Source organism: Fusarium verticillioides, chromosome 1 (genome assembly GCF_000149555.1).
Source record: "Fusarium verticillioides 7600 chromosome 1, whole genome shotgun sequence".
NCBI lineage: Eukaryota > Fungi > Ascomycota > Sordariomycetes > Hypocreales > Nectriaceae > Fusarium > Fusarium verticillioides.
The window spans coordinates 2412547-2428768 of record NC_031675.1 but is presented as its reverse complement, the minus strand read 5'-3'; the positions used below and the strand labels follow the sequence as shown (position 1 = coordinate 2428768).

Genomic DNA, 16222 nt, shown 5'->3' with positions numbered 1-16222 from the left:
CTGAAGTGATTGCTCCATTGCTTATACATAGGATCTCAAGTCTTCCTGCCCTTGTATAAGCTTATGTACTTCCTTGCCTTATCAGTTGGAGCTGTCTATGTGGTCCACAATGTCGGCCATGTCCAGAAATTCCCTTTCTGAGGACTTTTTTCTTAGCTTTGCTTGACTTTGCACATGTCCAGTTCATCGATGCAATGTCTTGGACAGGAATCACAGACAATGGTATCGATATAAGATTGTCTACATGCCTGACCCTGGCTATCAGTACATAACCCTCAGTAGACAACTGTAGATCTCAACTCCAGACATAAAGCCCATTGCTGTGTCCGTCTCAGCCACTGCCTCTGTGTAGGACCACAAGAGTCAGCCTCAACGGTTTAGCTCCACTGTCGGTTGTCATGACCCTGGCTCATTCATATGTCCACGGTTAGTTATGTACATGTACATACTATGTATCCACTAACTGAAACCTCAGCGCAATAGCGGTTGACTGACAAATTCGTGATTTCATCTGGCAAGCCCAAGCTATTTCCCATTTCGCGCTTAGCTGGCGGCAACAATATGAGTTAGGGGCTATACTGGTATTACTTTGAATCGTCGATCTTGACCTATCCCCTATAGTGAGGAAAGCTTGATAGCATGCCATTGGAAAACTTGGAAAAACACATGCACTAGAAACATCCGTTTCAGAGACCCGAGGATGATAATACAGGATCCTGCAATGCTTCTCATAGAAACTAGCCACTCGCCAGTGAAAGCGGGATACGGATACAGATGTTCGTTTTGAGGCGTGTCATCAATCTGTAATGAGACACAAGCCATATAAGGCCAATCTCACCAGTTCTACGCCTCCTCCACCGCCATCGGGAGGTTCCTCGTGGGGATAAAATAGCCATGTTATAGCTAGGCTACTAGGTCATGGATAGCAGTGAGACCACAAACATGGCACAGATCGGAGTAAACTTGGATCATCATGATCGAGGCATGTTGATATGAGTTACATGATGCACCTCACTGCATCTCATTGCTTCGTTGTCAATGCCTACAAGGCACTTGTTTGGGGGTTGCATTCGGATCCGTCTGCCCATCCGTGCCTTTTCAGCTCCGTTATACCGCCAGGCTTTACACCCCTGGCTTTGGTATAGAGGTAAAGTGTGGCAGAGTAACGAATCGTATCCCCTCGACATGAGGACAGCGCACTAGCTCTTCTGCAGGCTGTTCATTGTGCCTTGATTTTATCGCGAGTCTTCTTTCAATAGTCCTGGACACGCTTGTTAAACTTGCGCCTTAGACAACCCATGATAGCGGGCGCACTGTTGTCGGACGTTTCACCGGGTCTGTTTTGTGTGATGTGATTCAATGTTCTAGGTTGTTTCCCGAAAGATTGGAATTCAATGACACAAGAAACAAAAGAAGAAAGTGCCTTGACCCTATTGTCTTATCAATGACGTTTTGTTCATTTCGCTGGCGTTGATCGAGATTGGATACTCTCATTCTTCAAATATTTTCATCTGCCAACAGAAGCTACACCAAATGTTTTGTATCAGTGGAGCCACCTCCACTCAATCCACGACCTCTGCAAGATCAATTTCGAAATCTATATATCCTCAATCATCGCATCATAGGCCTCGTTAGAATACCTAGAAGAGAGAGAAAGAAACGGATGGCAGAAAAAAAACCAACAAAACATTTCATCTCTTCTTCCGTGCGCGACCCCGTTCTGACAACAACGTGTCGCCCCTCTGGGCATAGCCTCATTTTCCACGGTACAGCCTGGTACAGTACAGGGCCAGCCGCACGGAGACTTCGGACTCTCCAAGTCGCTCTTAGGGGGGTACCCTGTCAATCACCACCTATGTACAGCCGCTCCCCCCGGCTAGTCCGTGGCGATCCATCAATCCTGTGGTGTGGAGGTTGCAGGCTGCAGCACGCTAACAGACGCCCAGGTACTCTATGGTACAGTACGAGCCCAGGCAAGGCCGGTCAGTTCACTTCGCAGTTCGCAGTTTGCCTATGGAAACCCTGAGAAAGCCTCGTCTTTCTTTCTTTCTTTCAAACCACCTCGAACATTCTCCTCCTCATTGCAACCCCATACCTTTGCTCCTATAACCCTCATTCCTCTGCCGGACAGAGTAGCGTCGAATAATGGTGATTTGAGATCAGAATTATCTGCTTTGTTTATTCTTTAATACGGTCGGGTTTCCAACAAGAGGAGCACCAGTCTGCGGGACGCTTCTCTCGTTGAGAGCTGCCTGATTTATTCTATCGTTTTGTCATGACATGGGAGGCTCAACTATGATCATGGCTCCGGCCGTGGAAACGACGTCTTCCTTCCCGCGGTCTCACTCTAGCCCCGATCTAGAACTTCTCTCGCTATCATCCCCAACTCAATCACCGCACCACCAGAGCGTTTCCGACCTTCAGTCAACACCAAGTTTCGATCTTCCCACGTTTAATGTCGACTTCAACCTCGACACAACTGTTTTTCTCGGAGGGGAACAAGCTGGCAAGGCGGCACCAGTGTCAACCCCTTCAATCGTTGAAACAAAAGAGGTTCCGGAGGAGCTCTCAACCACCAGACATGCCCGAAAAAGAACAAGCTCGCTCATAGACACCCGCGGTTGGCTATCAAGCTCCAAGAGCACAACAGATCTTCACGAAGAGCCTCCCCGACCGACGACTTCTGCTGGCGACAAGAAATTTGGCGATGGATCGAATGGAGATTTGAAACCTCCGCAGAGGACGATGACAAAATCAGGATCTTTCGCAAACTTTGCCAAACGGTCATGGAGACCTTCTCGCTCCCCGTCACCCATGAAGAATGCAGACTCCGCCAAGGACAACGAGGAGGTATCTGGGCGCAATCGATCCGAGAGCACAACATCAGTCAAGCTTACAAAGACTCGTAAACGCCCCGGTCTGACCGTCGAGCAGACAGACAAGAACAAGTCGACTGATTCACTCAAGTCTGCTGGTCCTAAAGCCTTTTCACGAGCGAGCGGCTACTTCTCGAAGCTCAAATCGAAACAAGCTGGCCTGTCAAAGCTCAATACCAGCACGGACTCGGACAACAGCTGTGCTTCTTCGGCCACGAGTCTTGCAGCGCCAGCTTCAATTATCGCTGCAGAAGAACGTACACCGCAATCTTCCACCTGCGACACCACCTCCGCTACAACCGTGACCGATGAATCATCCTCCGTCGAGATGCCACCTCAACAAAGAGATGTCCTTTGGTCTTCCTTCAAGGCCATTGACATGGATTTCAAGGGATTTCTTGCCAAGAGCACAGCCCAGCGAATGTCGCAGGTTCAAACACAGCTTCTCCCATTCCTGCGAAACACGATGAATCATGAGTCCACCAAGAAGCTCTACCCCGAAGATGTCGATCGAAGGGCGACAATCTTGAACAAGTGGTGGATTGCAATCCTGGAAATGCTGGATGGTCAGGCACCCCAGCCTGTCCCTGGTGTTGATCGTCCGGTTCTTTTCGATGCCGCGACACTTCTCATGACGCGGCACGAATGGCGACAAGCCACATCATATTTCCTACCACTTATCAACCGATCTCCGGCTGAGCGCGTCCGAGCCCGATCTCTGACCACCTCTTCTGCCTCTTCTGTCACATCGAGTCAAGCGGCTTTCTTAGAAGAATCAGCTGAACACAATGTTAGGACCATGTTTGTTTCCAATTTGGTCAAGCAAATGTCTTTTGTAGTTGAAAAGCTTTCGCTCCGCCATGTCCCAGTCAGTCTGGTTAACTTTGCTGGAAAGGCTTGTGCCTACGCCTTTTTCTTCGCACCTGGCGTTGCAGATATCCTGATCAGACTCTGGGGACTTTCCCCTGAACTCATTCGACGAGTAGCCGACGAGCTTGGTCTTCCAAAAAAGAACAAAGGCGAGAGCGATGACATTGCTGCTTTGTTCCCTCCAACTATTGGCGTATTCGCCTGGACATCACCTAAGGGCATGTGGGATGGCCTTAAGAAGGTTCCCAGGTTGCCTATGCTGGTGTCTAGAATCCCTTGGACAGGTCCCTGGGCGGCTCGCTGGAAAGGTCGAGACACAGATGTATTCTTCATCTTCTCCAAATATTTCCATATACTCTCTGAGCAGTTCATGCCTTCTGGACTGCCCCTCCTCGAAAAGGCCAGGTCTCCCGCATTTGCTCTCGTTCAAGCTCAGCTTCTTTACGTTCTGGATACAACAGTTCACCGTCAATCTCCAATAGATGGTGGCTTTACTCCTCCTGCGATGGACTCCATGTCAGGTGCTGATGCCGCAATGGCTCTGCCGCTCCCTGTCAGCAACGTTATGAGAGGCATGTCCGAAAACCGATGCATCATGCTGTTGAAAGACTTCCTTTCAGATGAAACAACCGAGATCGCCGGCGCACGTCACACATTTGCAGAGACCTTTGCAACCATGATGAAAGCCGCGACCCGCAAAGTCTCGAAATACAACCACCCTGCTTGTTTCACTCTGTGCGACTTCCTGGAGGAGGTGCTCGTGCTCTATAGCGAATTTGAGGACCCTGACTGCTCGAATAGCTATCTTGACTGGGTGTTTTGGTTTGACGTTTGCCAGAAAGTCATGAGCTCTTTCAACACCATGTCTGAGATTCGAATGTTGGCCTTGGTCTACTCCATTTGGGATGCCATTTCCAAGGACCCTGTGCGCAAATTGGCCGTATGCAAGGATTGGCTGCTCACGGAGGAGACCTTTAATGAGTTCTTCAACCATTGGTGCCCGATGGTTCGGGCTTACTACCAGCGTTTACTGTGCTGGCGCATGTGCCGAGATACAGGAACGCTGGATGAAGTTGATGGGTAAGGCACCCTCGCCTCGCTTTTGTGGTGCTTGCTGACTCGGAATAGCCAAATCTTCGCCCTTGTAGCTGAACGACTTCAGACGACGTGGTCTCACTATCTGCATATAAAGCACGCCGCCGAACAAGAACAGCGAATCCCCCCTTCCACTGCACCAGTGAATCCCGCGCCTGGTAAACGTTTTATGATCATTCGCCAAGAGATTAATGTTCCCCAGCCTGGACTATATATGGGTAGCTTTGATTCCTTCGCGAAACTTCCTAATAGCGAGACAAGCGTTTTGAATGGCCTGCCTCCTGACCCGTCTAGGAATGACGGCAGGAAACGATGGTCACTATTAGGAAAAGTCCTTTCCCTTGGCGGTAATACGGGTGCAGGCGCTGGTTGGGATGATGATTTTCAGGCTGTCCGTCGTGAAACGGCAGAGTCTCGTTCCTCTGGTACCACCCAAACAAATAGGAACCCTAATGTTAATCACAGCAAGGGCCGTCCATCTGAAGATGACTCCTTGTATTCTCAGCCAACCTACGAGGAGCCGAAATATGTATTCAAGTTTATTCTTGCTTGGCAACAACAGGCGGCACCTCTTCGAGATCGTTTCTTGACTCGCCCTCGACTTCCCGGCCCAGCGCAGACACGTATTAGTGGACCTTTACGAGTCAACGGCTTTACTGTTCCTGCTGGATATTCAGCGCCAACACGCAAGTTCTCTGGCAGCCCACAGCAAGGGCTTATCGATAATGCTAGGAACGCAAATTCACTGAGTCCAACTGATGAGCAAAATGGGTCTCCAAGTTGGAAGCTTGAGGTCACGCTTCCGATTCTGAGTGACGAATCTCCTCAAACACCTAGCTTGAAAGCCAGCCCCTTACCTTCACTGTCGCCGTCACCATCACCGACACCATCACCGACACCATCGCCGAACTCAAACATGGGCTCTTTCACCGATGCTGTGGTGGATCCTGTTAAGCCAACTGGCCTGTACGTCAAGAATTCTGTGTACACTGGACGCTCGCTCGCCGAGTGGGCGCAGGTTGTTTTTGAGTGCAACAACTTTGTTGAGCGTCGTCGTGATGAGGGAATGGAAAACCTTGGCGACGTTGAGATACCTATCCTTGGAGTAGAGGGCTTCCGCAAGGTTGGCGGCTAGAGGCTGTGATACCTGAGGCAAGCTCATTTTCTAAGCACTCCTCACATTGTGCAATAAGTTCTTTCACAACCATGATTCCTTTGCCTTATTGCATGCATTCACCATGAGCACGGTCATGTTTGCTTTCGCACAAACATACATCACTGAGGTGATTACACGGCTTCTTTGCATATAACTAGTCCCAGGGGTTTAGATGTGGGACATGAAGGACCTGGTATGTATTCAGGTCGCTCTGAGTGAACTTCTCATTTGTTGGAGATTTTCAGCGATACTTGTATATGGCATCTAATTTTAAGGCGTTTATCGAGCAACAACCGGTCTGTTTTGCTTCTTTTTGTTACATATATCATATATTAGCCTGCCATAGGGGCACACGTTGGGACAGGTCTTTGTTGGTCAAGGGGATAGGTGATCACGGACGGAGTAGGACTGTATGCAATTCAAAGTTCATAGCCATCGTGGCTGCAGTACAGGTTCTGAGCGATGGGCCATTGAGCGTGATCTCTTGTGTATATACCAAATTGGTTGAGGCTGAGGCTGAATACAGAAGCTGCGTCTTCTGCTTCGGAGCATTATAATGATAATGGCTTTAATGACATTGCGTGTCTTTGGGCGCAGTTATAAACAATGCTTGTAACAATTCGCGATCTGTATTGTGCTATTCTCCTATCTTTGTCATACTTCATTTGTAGCTCACTCCCAGCCGGCCATTAGCTCTGCTTTCATCTCAGCAACCTGCGGCTTGAGTGCCTCATACCTCTTGAGGGCATCATCCCTCAGGTAGTCCTCACGCCTGGTATAATAGCCCTCGAACGATGGCTTCCCATCGTTGACAGTTACCCAACTCTGACGACCCTGCGTGTAAATGTGAACGTCCGGCTGAATATCCCAGGGCCTGTCCAAGGTCCCAACACGAACATATGACAGATGAGGCCCAGCATCTGCGTAGTAATTCCACAGACCGGTGTGGCACACAGGACACCCAACAAGGGTCTGTCCCACGCCAGAAGCTGTAGGAAGACACACAGACACGGGTTCGGCTTCGGGGCGAGGCTCACGTGCAGTTGAATCGGCGGATGTAAGCCGTGCGAAGGCGGGATGAATAGCAGCGGGGATAGGGTCCAGGTAGGACGAAGAACCAACGATAGTGGGGGGTGCTGAGGGGAGGAGAGTCAAGGCGGTGGACTCTATGACAGCATTGAGGGCGCAAATAGAGCCTGTCTGACGCTGGCAGCTAGTACAGTAACAACAATGAACTATAAGGGGGTGAAGAGTCAGCCGGTAGCGGATAAGACCACAAGCGCAACCGCCGGTGAGGGGAAGAATGTCTTTGCGTTGGAAGTAGTGAGCCATGGTGCTGGTGTTGAAGAAGTGAAAAGGTGGGAGAGGAGACAGAAAGACCTCAAGGGGCTTATAAAGGAGAAGGACAGCGCCAGGGCTCAGTAGCTGGCCAATAGTAGAATTATTAACGGAAGACACAATATTCGTGTGGCATTGTCCTCGTTTTAATTCACTCCTCCCAAGACTAAGACCCTGTCGAACGAAAGCGGGGTGATGGGAGCTGGCCAGTGAGAGTGAACGGGACGGCCTAAATAGGAAATTTACGAAAAGACTCATTGGGTAGCGAGCGATAGGACATAGTCTAGGGGAGGAAAGAAAACTCGGGACCTTGACCCTAAGCGATCAAAATATTAGGTCAATTTAGCCTAAGCTTAGGGTGCTCTTTGCTGAGTTTATTTTGATACCTTATATCTCAATGTTTTCGTGCCCCCTGAGGGATAGTACATAGAGGTAATGGAGATGACAAGGAATTTATCCATCCAAGATAAGATACCATTCCAAGAGACCATAGGCAGTGCTGCTATAACGATACATGATGGCCAGCCCCCCTATGATATTCAACTGACATTTCCCCAGTGGTTCTGTAGTTTCTCTTCTGTGATCAGGTTCGGAACAAATCTCTAGGAATGGGCACCATTCGCCACGAAGGGAATCAATCCTACATGTTGATTAGTATCGAGCATCAACCAAGAGACTCCGAAAACCACTGCTCTCATCATCTTCACTGTCTTCGTCTTCCAGAATGGCCTTGCCATCACTGCCAATGAACACCGTCATCTCAATCTTGCAGGTTTGGTCCACAAGCACTTCCATGTGACGCCTAGACAATATCAAGCCCAGTTGTTGATAGCGTGCCGAGAGAATACTTGGGAATGGGCTCCGTTGAAAAGGTGCGCACCAGTAGTGAGGGTGATGCTCTCCGAATGCAAGCTTTTCGACTTCTTTAAATAGGCGATTCAATCTTGACACGCTGCCTCGATATCCAATCTGGTCAGAATTCAACGAGGGTATAAAGGAATCTATCCCAAGGTCTTGTGTCGCTTAGATGAACTTTTCGGGGATGTCATCTGCGAGGTTCATAGCAGAGCAAGGGCCGGTATGCCAACAGAGCGGGCGTTTGGCGAGAATCTTGATTGCTATCTCTTTGCCTTCTGCATTGAAGACTTGGAGCATCTTGACACGGGATTGAGCAACAGGATCTGACAGCTCGGGATTAGATATCTAGTTGTGGCTAATTGAAAGTCATCTTAACTTACCGATCAAAGGGACCAGTCTGAAAATTTCCAAGTTGATCAGCCGAGTATTTATATCGATCAACAAGCTGCCGAACTCGCCGACGTGACATTTTTCGGTAATATCCTGGAGCATCTCCTCGACTGCGCCCTGGCATCCGAGCTCCCAAGCCACGAATAGATTCTTGCTGTATGCCTGCATCTTCTTACTACGCTGGCACATGATCTTGAGCCTTTGATACCACGCTGCCGCCATAGGCCGCAGAGTCTTGGTCAGGTTGTATTTGTTGGTCAAGACGCATATGTTGTAGAGCTCCTGAGTCTTTAGGACCAAAGGGGCATGGTCGAAGTTTGCGTCGACAATGTCCATAAGAACAACAAAGGCTTCTGGATTATCCTGGGAAGCTTCACTTCCCTATGATGCAGGTTGTTGGCGGGCTTTGAGTCTCTGAAACGGCCTCGTAGCATGGCGCCGAAGACCTTGGAGGCCCGGCAGATCGCGTTAGAGTCAACGTGGAGAATTTTAGAAGATGAAACGGGGCTGGCAGTCAGGCAGAGATCTCTGTTGTCGTCAAAAACGATGGTATCGGGCGACGAGACACCAGGCGATGTCATGGCGAGCTTCGCGTGCGGATTCAGAGCGTGCTAACAGAAAACTTGAAGAGAGTGAAGATGAGGGGGTTAAGGGAAAAAAAGAGCAAAACACAATAAGACAGAAATAAGAGAAGCAGTGTATGTAAGGCTTCCAGTTTCGCCGGTGCAACGCTCGTAATAAAAACCGGCAGCTGGCAGTAAGCAGCAGTGTCAAGGCATTTAACATTCACCTTTGGGCATTGGTAAACTGGGGGTATCTTTCAAAGAGGCAGTATTTAGTTTTGCTAATCTTGTTTTTACACATACATGCAGGTGAAATAGGACCAAGTGGGTTATTTATAAAGACTTTGGCTTATTCTGGCACATATAGACACCCTCCTATGATATTCTACAGCTCATACTTGGCTGGATCTGGTTGCTAGTGCCAATATGGAGAAATTATCCCTTCGAGATAATAACAACGATAAACGTCCAGCAGTCCCTAAGCTCTCCTTGTGTTCATCCTACATCAATATGAGGAGAAGATGCTTGTCAAATAAGACACACGCGCACACGTACACAATGTGACTCGCCAATCACCAATCGAAATATCAAACACCGCCGTTCGCCCGTAAACTCATTCCTCATCGTCATTATCTTCATCCGAGACCCCAGGGACCATTCTAGCCTTGGAAGCTTGGATTTGTAAAGCCCGAAGATGGCTCAAGTAGAGGGGATCGGCTGCCCTTCGAAGTTGTTGCCTGACCTCCTCGACCGTCTCGAGTACTGCAGGGCACCATCCACACAGGTCGATGTGATCGGCCACGAGACTAACCTTGTGCTCAAGGGTCTTCAGATCTAGGTCCGAGGACCGGAATACGTCGAGGCTGCCCCCAAAATGGAAAAGGTCAAGTATTCCTTCTTCACCAGCCTTGCTTAGCATCTTGCCCAGCATCAGACACATTTCCTCTCGGCTGTGGGAAGCGCCGCACATACGTCCCTTGACCGAGCTATACAAGACTTGTTCGCCCAGCCTCTGGCTCTTATACCAGCAAGTTTCAAGAGCGAGCTCGCGGTGTTCTGTGATGCAGTCTGTGAAGGAGTTAGCGAGGCTCAACAGAAGAAACATGTTTGTACTTACCAAGAATAGGAATTCGCTGCAACCCTTCAAAGTCGCAAAGTAGCTCCTTGTTCACTCCGATAACGAGCTGATCGTTCCAATCCAACGAGCAGTTGAGCACGACGTGTCCCATCATCTCGCTTAGCTCCTCCGAGAAACCCAATTCCCATGCAATATATGCCTTCTTAAAAAAGAGCCCATAGTCTTCAGTGGAGGTACCCAAGGCCTTGAACCAGCGCTCAGCCACAGGTCGTAGGACCTGTGTCATCTCATACTTGCTGGTGAGAATGCAAGCACCGTACAGCTTCTTGAGTGATACCTTGGCGGGCACCTTCTCGAAGCGTGTATGAATCAAATTCATAATGACAGTGAAAGGGACAGGGTCGTCATCTGGTAGCTCGATAGTCCAGCTGCCGCCATCTTCGGTGTCTTTCTGGTTGAAGGAAACGATCTGCTTGAGTCGGGGAGACACACGGCTGAGCGCACGGGAATCGACGAGCATGAGCCGTCCTGGGTTCTGTCCCACCTTTAGGTAAAGATCCCCGCTCTCGTCAAAGCAAATCAAAGGCTTATCGCTCTCATTAGAAAAGCTTTCGCTGGATTCTGTGGATACAGAATGATCAGTGTCAATGCCAGTGACTTCCAAGTCGACACTTTCACTTTCAGTGGTTCTGGCCAGAGCGGCCATTTCCTTGGTGACATAAGGTTCTGGGGTGAGATGTTGGGTTTGGAATCCAGTGGCGTCGTCGTCGAGTTCATCGCAAAATTCGAACTCCTTGCCACTATCGAAAAACTGGAAATCATCAACACCGGCCTCAGCTAAACCAGTCTCACGAGTGGTGGGCGCTGTAACAAAGATCTGAGGGATAGTGACATCGTGAAGAGAAGTGGGGTCGGTAGTATGGTCATCCATAGTGTTGTCGGTCGTTGGGGGCTCACTAGGAGACGGCTCTGTGACAGACTCATCTTCAGTGCCAAGAACAAAAGTATAGTCGGGAGTAGCAGGCTCTTCAGTGCCGTGTTGGATGCTGGTCTCGATAGAGGAGGCTTGGATATCAAAGAACGAAGTGTCCTGAACTTCAGTCTTATCCTTAGGAGTCTCAGCCTTAGGTGTAATGGGCTGAGTAGAGGATTGAGACCCAGTATCTGGGCTTCTCGGCGGACTGCTGGTCACAGTGCTGTATACAGACTTGCCCCCGTTAATGAAATCCATAAAAGAGCTGCGGGTTGGGATTGACCCGCAAAACTTTGCTTGGAGTTCGACGCTCATCTTGATGGAGTGGAAGTAGATTTGTGCTTTGGAAGCTATAGGTAGATGAGAAAGAAGTGTGAGATGTGATGAGTAGGTAGGTATAAGGGAGAAGCAAGAGTCGGTCAGATGAGATGGGGAGTGTGTGTGTGTTGTGGTTGTGGGAGAAAGAAAAGTGGGAGGAGAAGAAACGCAGAAGAAGAGAATGTTAAAGGCGAGGCTGCTGTGCACGTCAAGTGGCCCAAGAAGCTTTCAGTGGCAGCCGGTTGACAGTGGCAGTGGCAGTGACAGCAACAGTAACGGTGGCATTGGTGACAATCAGTCAAACAATAGGTGCCAGTAACAAATAAAATTAATTGACCGTGTCTTCCAGGGATCAATGTTCATTCACCAGGCGCTTTTGTGTTTTGAGCCTGTGTGTTGTTGGTGAGTGATAGGTAGAGAGGGCCCTTTCCATCACGCGCAAACTCAAGTTCATCCCTACCATCGGTGTTTATGAATTAGACGTGATTATATTCAACATTTGCAACAATATGCATATACAAACATGATAATATACTTTTACAGTGGAATGTGTGGGTGTCTGATAACATATGAACATATCTGACTTAATATCTATTGGTATTTGACATCCCCGATTGTGTTTTAACAGTCTGTGTATAAACATGCTCCCGCTGTTTGCCAGTCAAGACCCTCAGGGATCTGTCACATCTTAGGTACACTTCACAAGTCGCTTCAGCAATTATTTCACTAGAACTTATTTACTCTACCTGCTCGACGACATATCTCGAAACTGCCTAAATGCAAACAGAGACTGTCGCCCGACTTGGAGGGCCCGCAAACTAGTGGCACTGGAACTTATGGGATCGATGAGACGGTGGGAGCATTGGGCAATTGGGCCTTTTGAACGCTGGCAAAAACATTCGAGGAGTATGGTTCTCGCCAAGCCTCTGAAACAAATACACACGCCGTTTAAGGCCTCTCCGTTCCCGTCGACCAAGAATCTGGCATCATTGTAACTAACTCTGGGACAATACTGCCTTTATCTTGGTTAGTTCGTCCTAAAACACCTTTTCCCCAGGCGACAAGCATCATTTTTCTGTAGTTGACGCTTCCATGCCCCTAGGGAACCTGTATCTAGGAATGTAAACATCACAATGCCATCGGACGCGAGGTTGCCAGTCTTCCTGATCTATTGGTCAGGAGGTAGAGTTGGTGCAATTACCGCATGTCGTTAATTATTTGATTGGATATAAAATCCAAGAGTTATTCTCCGTGAGCAGGGCAAAATAATTCGTTTTCATCTTCAAGTCCTGAAGCTGTCCAATATGTCCCTTCTAGGGCTTGCAGTTACGAACTGAGTCCTTAACATCTTGCGGACAATATGAGATTGTGTGCAAATTATATGACCGGGACCAAGCAATATACCTTCGTGAGCTTGATACACTCGGCATTATGCTTCTAGTAGTCAGTTGCGTCCCAGAGGTGAAGTTTCGCTGGGGTCATGATCATGGAATATATCTGCATCTGCGCCTCTTTACTTTTGGTTGTAGGACGTCAGTTTCAAGCTTGAAACGTCATCAAATTTCAAGAGAGTGACCACGTTTGAGTGGTCCAGGTTGTCTCAAGTGAGATTATCTCTGGACCAAAGGTGGTGATAGCTTCAACAGTGAAAAAGACAATGCTGTACTTGGTAGCTTCCCCGCACGTGATGCTCGTATTCCCTGCTGTGTATCCACCCTTCAGCCCTGTATGGCCCGCTAATCCCTTTCCGACGACGACAGCTTCGAAAGGATTACCCGTTTCAACTCTGATTATCCATCAACGATAACGGGGCTTGTGACTCTCCGGCCATACCTAGTTACACCCATAGCGATATCCGTGCGTCCTGTCGCTTCTTGAATAATGCCCAACACGGGAAAGCCAAGCAAAGATTGCCATCTTTGTCGATCACGACGTGTCAAGGTCGGTTCGACCCCTGAGCCACTTATCCTGTGCTTACGCGGTTATGTCATAAGAGAGACGCTCGAGCATAGCAACCCATCACGTATCCAATTGCTAACGACATCAACAGTGTGATCTTGGCAGACCATCCTGTCAAAGATGCATCAAATATGGGACTGAATGCCCGGGATATCGGGACGAACAGGAGCTTGTCTTTCGCAATGCTAACCCAACCACCATCAAGAAGAGGAAGAAGAGGACTCAGCAAAATGCCACGGCTCAGACTCGTGGGGAGTCTGTCATGTCTTTTGGCTCATCTTCCTCCTCCTCTTCGTCAAATGGAGATGCTACCACGCCATCAGTCACTGAAGAAGCTGATCGTGAATTCAGCCCCGTCTCACCCACAATAGTCGACCTTGTCGAATTCACCAGAACTGGGAGGGCTCTCATCCTGCCGCAATCCCTTAATGAACATTGGACCGCTCATTCCATCCCGATCCTTCTCAATGTCTACTATACTTTGGATTTCCTCCATGACACATACAAAAAGAGCGGTCCTCAAGGGCCTCTTCTTTGGGCCACTCATCTCTTTGCCCGCACATACATCACCAACCTGCGATATCCCACCGCCATCGACAACGGATCTGTCGAGCAGACTGACAAGGAACTTGGTACTTACCTTGGTAAAACCTTGAGCTCTGTTGGCCAAGCACTCAAAACACCAGAAGGCGCAATGAGAGACGATGTTCTCGCGACAGTATGGATTCTGACGAACTATGAAGTGAGTAGCATAGTTTCTTCCCACCGCCCCCATACTCATGTTTTAATAGCTTCTTATGGGCTCTATCGACCGCATATCACCCCTGAACCCATGGCATCTCCATACCAATGGGCTATACAGTATTCTTCAGCAAAGAGGAACGGCTTCTTTGCGAAGACCGGGATCGAGAATGGGTTTCTGGCCTGCTTACAACATGGTGGTATGTCACCTTGATCTGAATTCTCACTCCCAACTAACAAGCTGTTAGCAAGTGCGGTGTCTCCTGACAAGTCTTGAGTGCCCTCCTGAATCCCAGGAATGGTTTACCGCCATCAGGCAAACCCTTCATCCCGGAGAAGGTTTGGCTGTTGAAGTCGGCGATTATATCTGCAAGATGGCACATGTTCAAAAGCGTATGCTCGATATCATTCGAGCTCGAGACTTTGACACCGCTGCTCTCCAGTACTACGACTTGATTGGTATTGTTTTCAAAGCCGAAGATCATTTCACGACTTTTGATGCAGACTACCATTACATCGACGAAGTTTTCAACCCTTATCTACGAAACATGCTCAACTCGGCGCGAGTAAAAGGATATCATGTCATTTTGACCTACGCAAACTTTCTAACTCACCATCCGGGTGCCCCTATTCCCTTGCAAGAGCTCAAGGTGCTACGCTCCCATTGCGTATACCGGGTTCGAGACAGCGCAAAACTCGTCATGGAGGCGGTAAATCGGCATCTCGACCCGGCATCTTTCCGCAACAACCCATCACCAAGGACAGTGTTTGACGCGTTGAAATTGATATGGCCTCTGACGGCAGTCTATCTCGTACCGTCAACGCTAAACGAGCAGAGCGAAGCCGCAGGTGAATCGTTACAGTTCATCGGCCGCGAGCTTGGAGTGAGACAGGGTCTAAAGGTCAACAAAGGGGAGTCTACGCTGCCGCCGGAAGCAGAGGCACCTTCACAGCTGGCTGAGGATGCGGCCTTTGACCCACTCCCAACTAGTAGAGGATTAATGTAATGAACAGAGCCCTATTTCGACGAGCTGTTCCAACTGGTGAACGCTGATCATGTTCTTGGATGTTCTTTCAACATGAGAAGAATGTATCTCTTGCGAGATCTATCTTTGAGTCCCCTTCCAAAGCCTCACATTGATCACCGATCTCAGGGGCCCCTTGCCCGGAGCAACTCCGGTGTCCCACCTAGAAAGTCCCACAAGAACAGAGACGGCTTCAAATCTCAGATCCGCTCCGGGTCAGTAGACCTGCTCAGGACTCCGAGGCCCGCTCCGTGGCACCCAAAAGTTCGGTGTAAGATTCTGACCTTGCTGAGATGCCTCGGCTGGAGGTCCAACCTCTCAGGCGGCGGTACGAGATGCGATAGATAAAACTGTGGCAAGAGTGAGGGCTCGCTTAGCTTTCAGTACTGCATGTCAGCATGCAATGCAAATTACACGACCCTTCATGGATCTCAGTGATATCCAATACCATCTTCGCGAATGCGATTCTCTAGTCACAATTGTGGCGTCTTTGTGGCAGGAGCTGTTAATCCCGGTTAAGCGAGGTGTGGCGGTGCGGTATGTCATTGCAGCAAGACGAAGAGGACGGGAGTCTGTTTTAGAAGCGTAGGACCGAAAAAGGAGGGACGGAAGTTTCCAAAAGACCGTGCTCAAGAACATGCGATTTGGCCAGCTTGTTTTTTGGTCTAAAGATAACGTTGTACGAGAAGAAAGCATGATCAGCAAGGACAGCACGAGTCCGGCGGGTGGCGGCAGTGTCTAGGTCGGTGATCCAGTTAGGGAGTACAGCGCTGTTTCATTTTTGATGCGGCTCGTGTTAAAGCAGCTAATTCTCGAATTGGAAACACTGCAGATTTTAAGTTGATGCTTGAGGTTTATGCTTTCCGAGGAACCTTTCTGCGTGGGTGTTGGTACAGACGCGACGTGCTATAATTATAGTGATAAACGTATCTTGTTTTTGAGTGTAGCACACTGTGCATACAAAGGGGTGATCACCTATGCA

General features: G+C 48.9%; 5 protein-coding genes across 6 annotated transcripts; 2 read left to right on the top strand and 3 right to left on the bottom strand.

The window, feature by feature from the left end:
- Window positions 1-1250: 1250 nt before the first annotated feature.
- On the top strand, window positions 1251-6695 carry FVEG_01269 (hypothetical protein). The gene is made up of 2 exons (XM_018888127.1): window positions 1251-4826; window positions 4875-6695. The coding sequence occupies exons 1-2, from the start codon at window positions 2281-2283 to the stop codon at window positions 5974-5976; spliced, it is 3648 nt and encodes a 1215-aa protein (XP_018743969.1). The 5' UTR covers window positions 1251-2280; the 3' UTR covers window positions 5977-6695.
- Window positions 6605-7463, bottom strand: FVEG_01270 (hypothetical protein). The gene has a single exon (XM_018888128.1). It carries the CDS (start codon window positions 7327-7329, stop codon window positions 6670-6672), a length of 660 nt encoding a protein of 219 aa, XP_018743970.1. The 5' UTR covers window positions 7330-7463; the 3' UTR covers window positions 6605-6669.
- An 895-nt stretch (window positions 7464-8358) lies between these two features.
- On the bottom strand, window positions 8359-9164 carry FVEG_01271 (hypothetical protein; the record flags this gene model as incomplete). The annotated part of the gene is made up of 3 exons (XM_018888129.1): window positions 8359-8516; window positions 8574-8964; window positions 9030-9164. The coding sequence occupies 3 exons, from the start codon at window positions 9162-9164 to the stop codon at window positions 8359-8361; spliced, it is 684 nt and encodes a 227-aa protein (XP_018743971.1).
- A 595-nt stretch (window positions 9165-9759) lies between these two features.
- FVEG_01272 (hypothetical protein) lies at window positions 9760-11512 on the bottom strand (the record flags this gene model as incomplete). Its single annotated transcript, XM_018888130.1, has 2 exons — window positions 9760-10214; window positions 10264-11512. The coding sequence occupies 2 exons, from the start codon at window positions 11510-11512 to the stop codon at window positions 9760-9762; spliced, it is 1704 nt and encodes a 567-aa protein (XP_018743972.1).
- Window positions 11513-13299: 1787 nt separating this feature from the next.
- Window positions 13300-16182, top strand: FVEG_01273 (hypothetical protein). Of its 2 annotated transcripts, none has more exons than XM_018888131.1 (4): window positions 13300-13456; window positions 13566-14216; window positions 14266-14415; window positions 14464-16182. In XM_018888131.1, the coding sequence occupies exons 1-4, from the start codon at window positions 13397-13399 to the stop codon at window positions 15220-15222; spliced, it is 1620 nt and encodes a 539-aa protein (XP_018743973.1). In that variant the 5' UTR covers window positions 13300-13396; the 3' UTR covers window positions 15223-16182. The 2 variants fall into 2 exon arrangements, with proteins under 2 accessions (XP_018743973.1, XP_018743974.1); XM_018888132.1 differs by having other exon boundaries at window positions 13510-14216.
- Window positions 16183-16222: the final 40 nt, after the last annotated feature.

Excerpts from the sequence above, each read along its gene's own strand:
- FVEG_01269 (XM_018888127.1), top strand. The coding sequence starts at position 2,281 with ATGGGAGGCTCAACTATGATCATGGCTCCGGCCGTGGAAACGACGTCT. Across the intron at positions 4,827-4,874 it reads ACGCTGGATGAAGTTGATGG|CCAAATCTTCGCCCTTGTAG; the intron begins GTAAGGCACCCT and ends GACTCGGAATAG.
- FVEG_01270 (XM_018888128.1), bottom strand. The coding sequence starts at position 7,329 with ATGGCTCACTACTTCCAACGCAAAGACATTCTTCCCCTCACCGGCGGT.
- FVEG_01273 (XM_018888131.1), top strand. The coding sequence starts at position 13,397 with ATGCCCAACACGGGAAAGCCAAGCAAAGATTGCCATCTTTGTCGATCA. Across the intron at positions 13,457-13,565 it reads GTCGATCACGACGTGTCAAG|TGTGATCTTGGCAGACCATC; the intron begins GTCGGTTCGACC and ends CGACATCAACAG. Across the intron at positions 14,416-14,463 it reads GGCCTGCTTACAACATGGTG|CAAGTGCGGTGTCTCCTGAC; the intron begins GTATGTCACCTT and ends ACAAGCTGTTAG.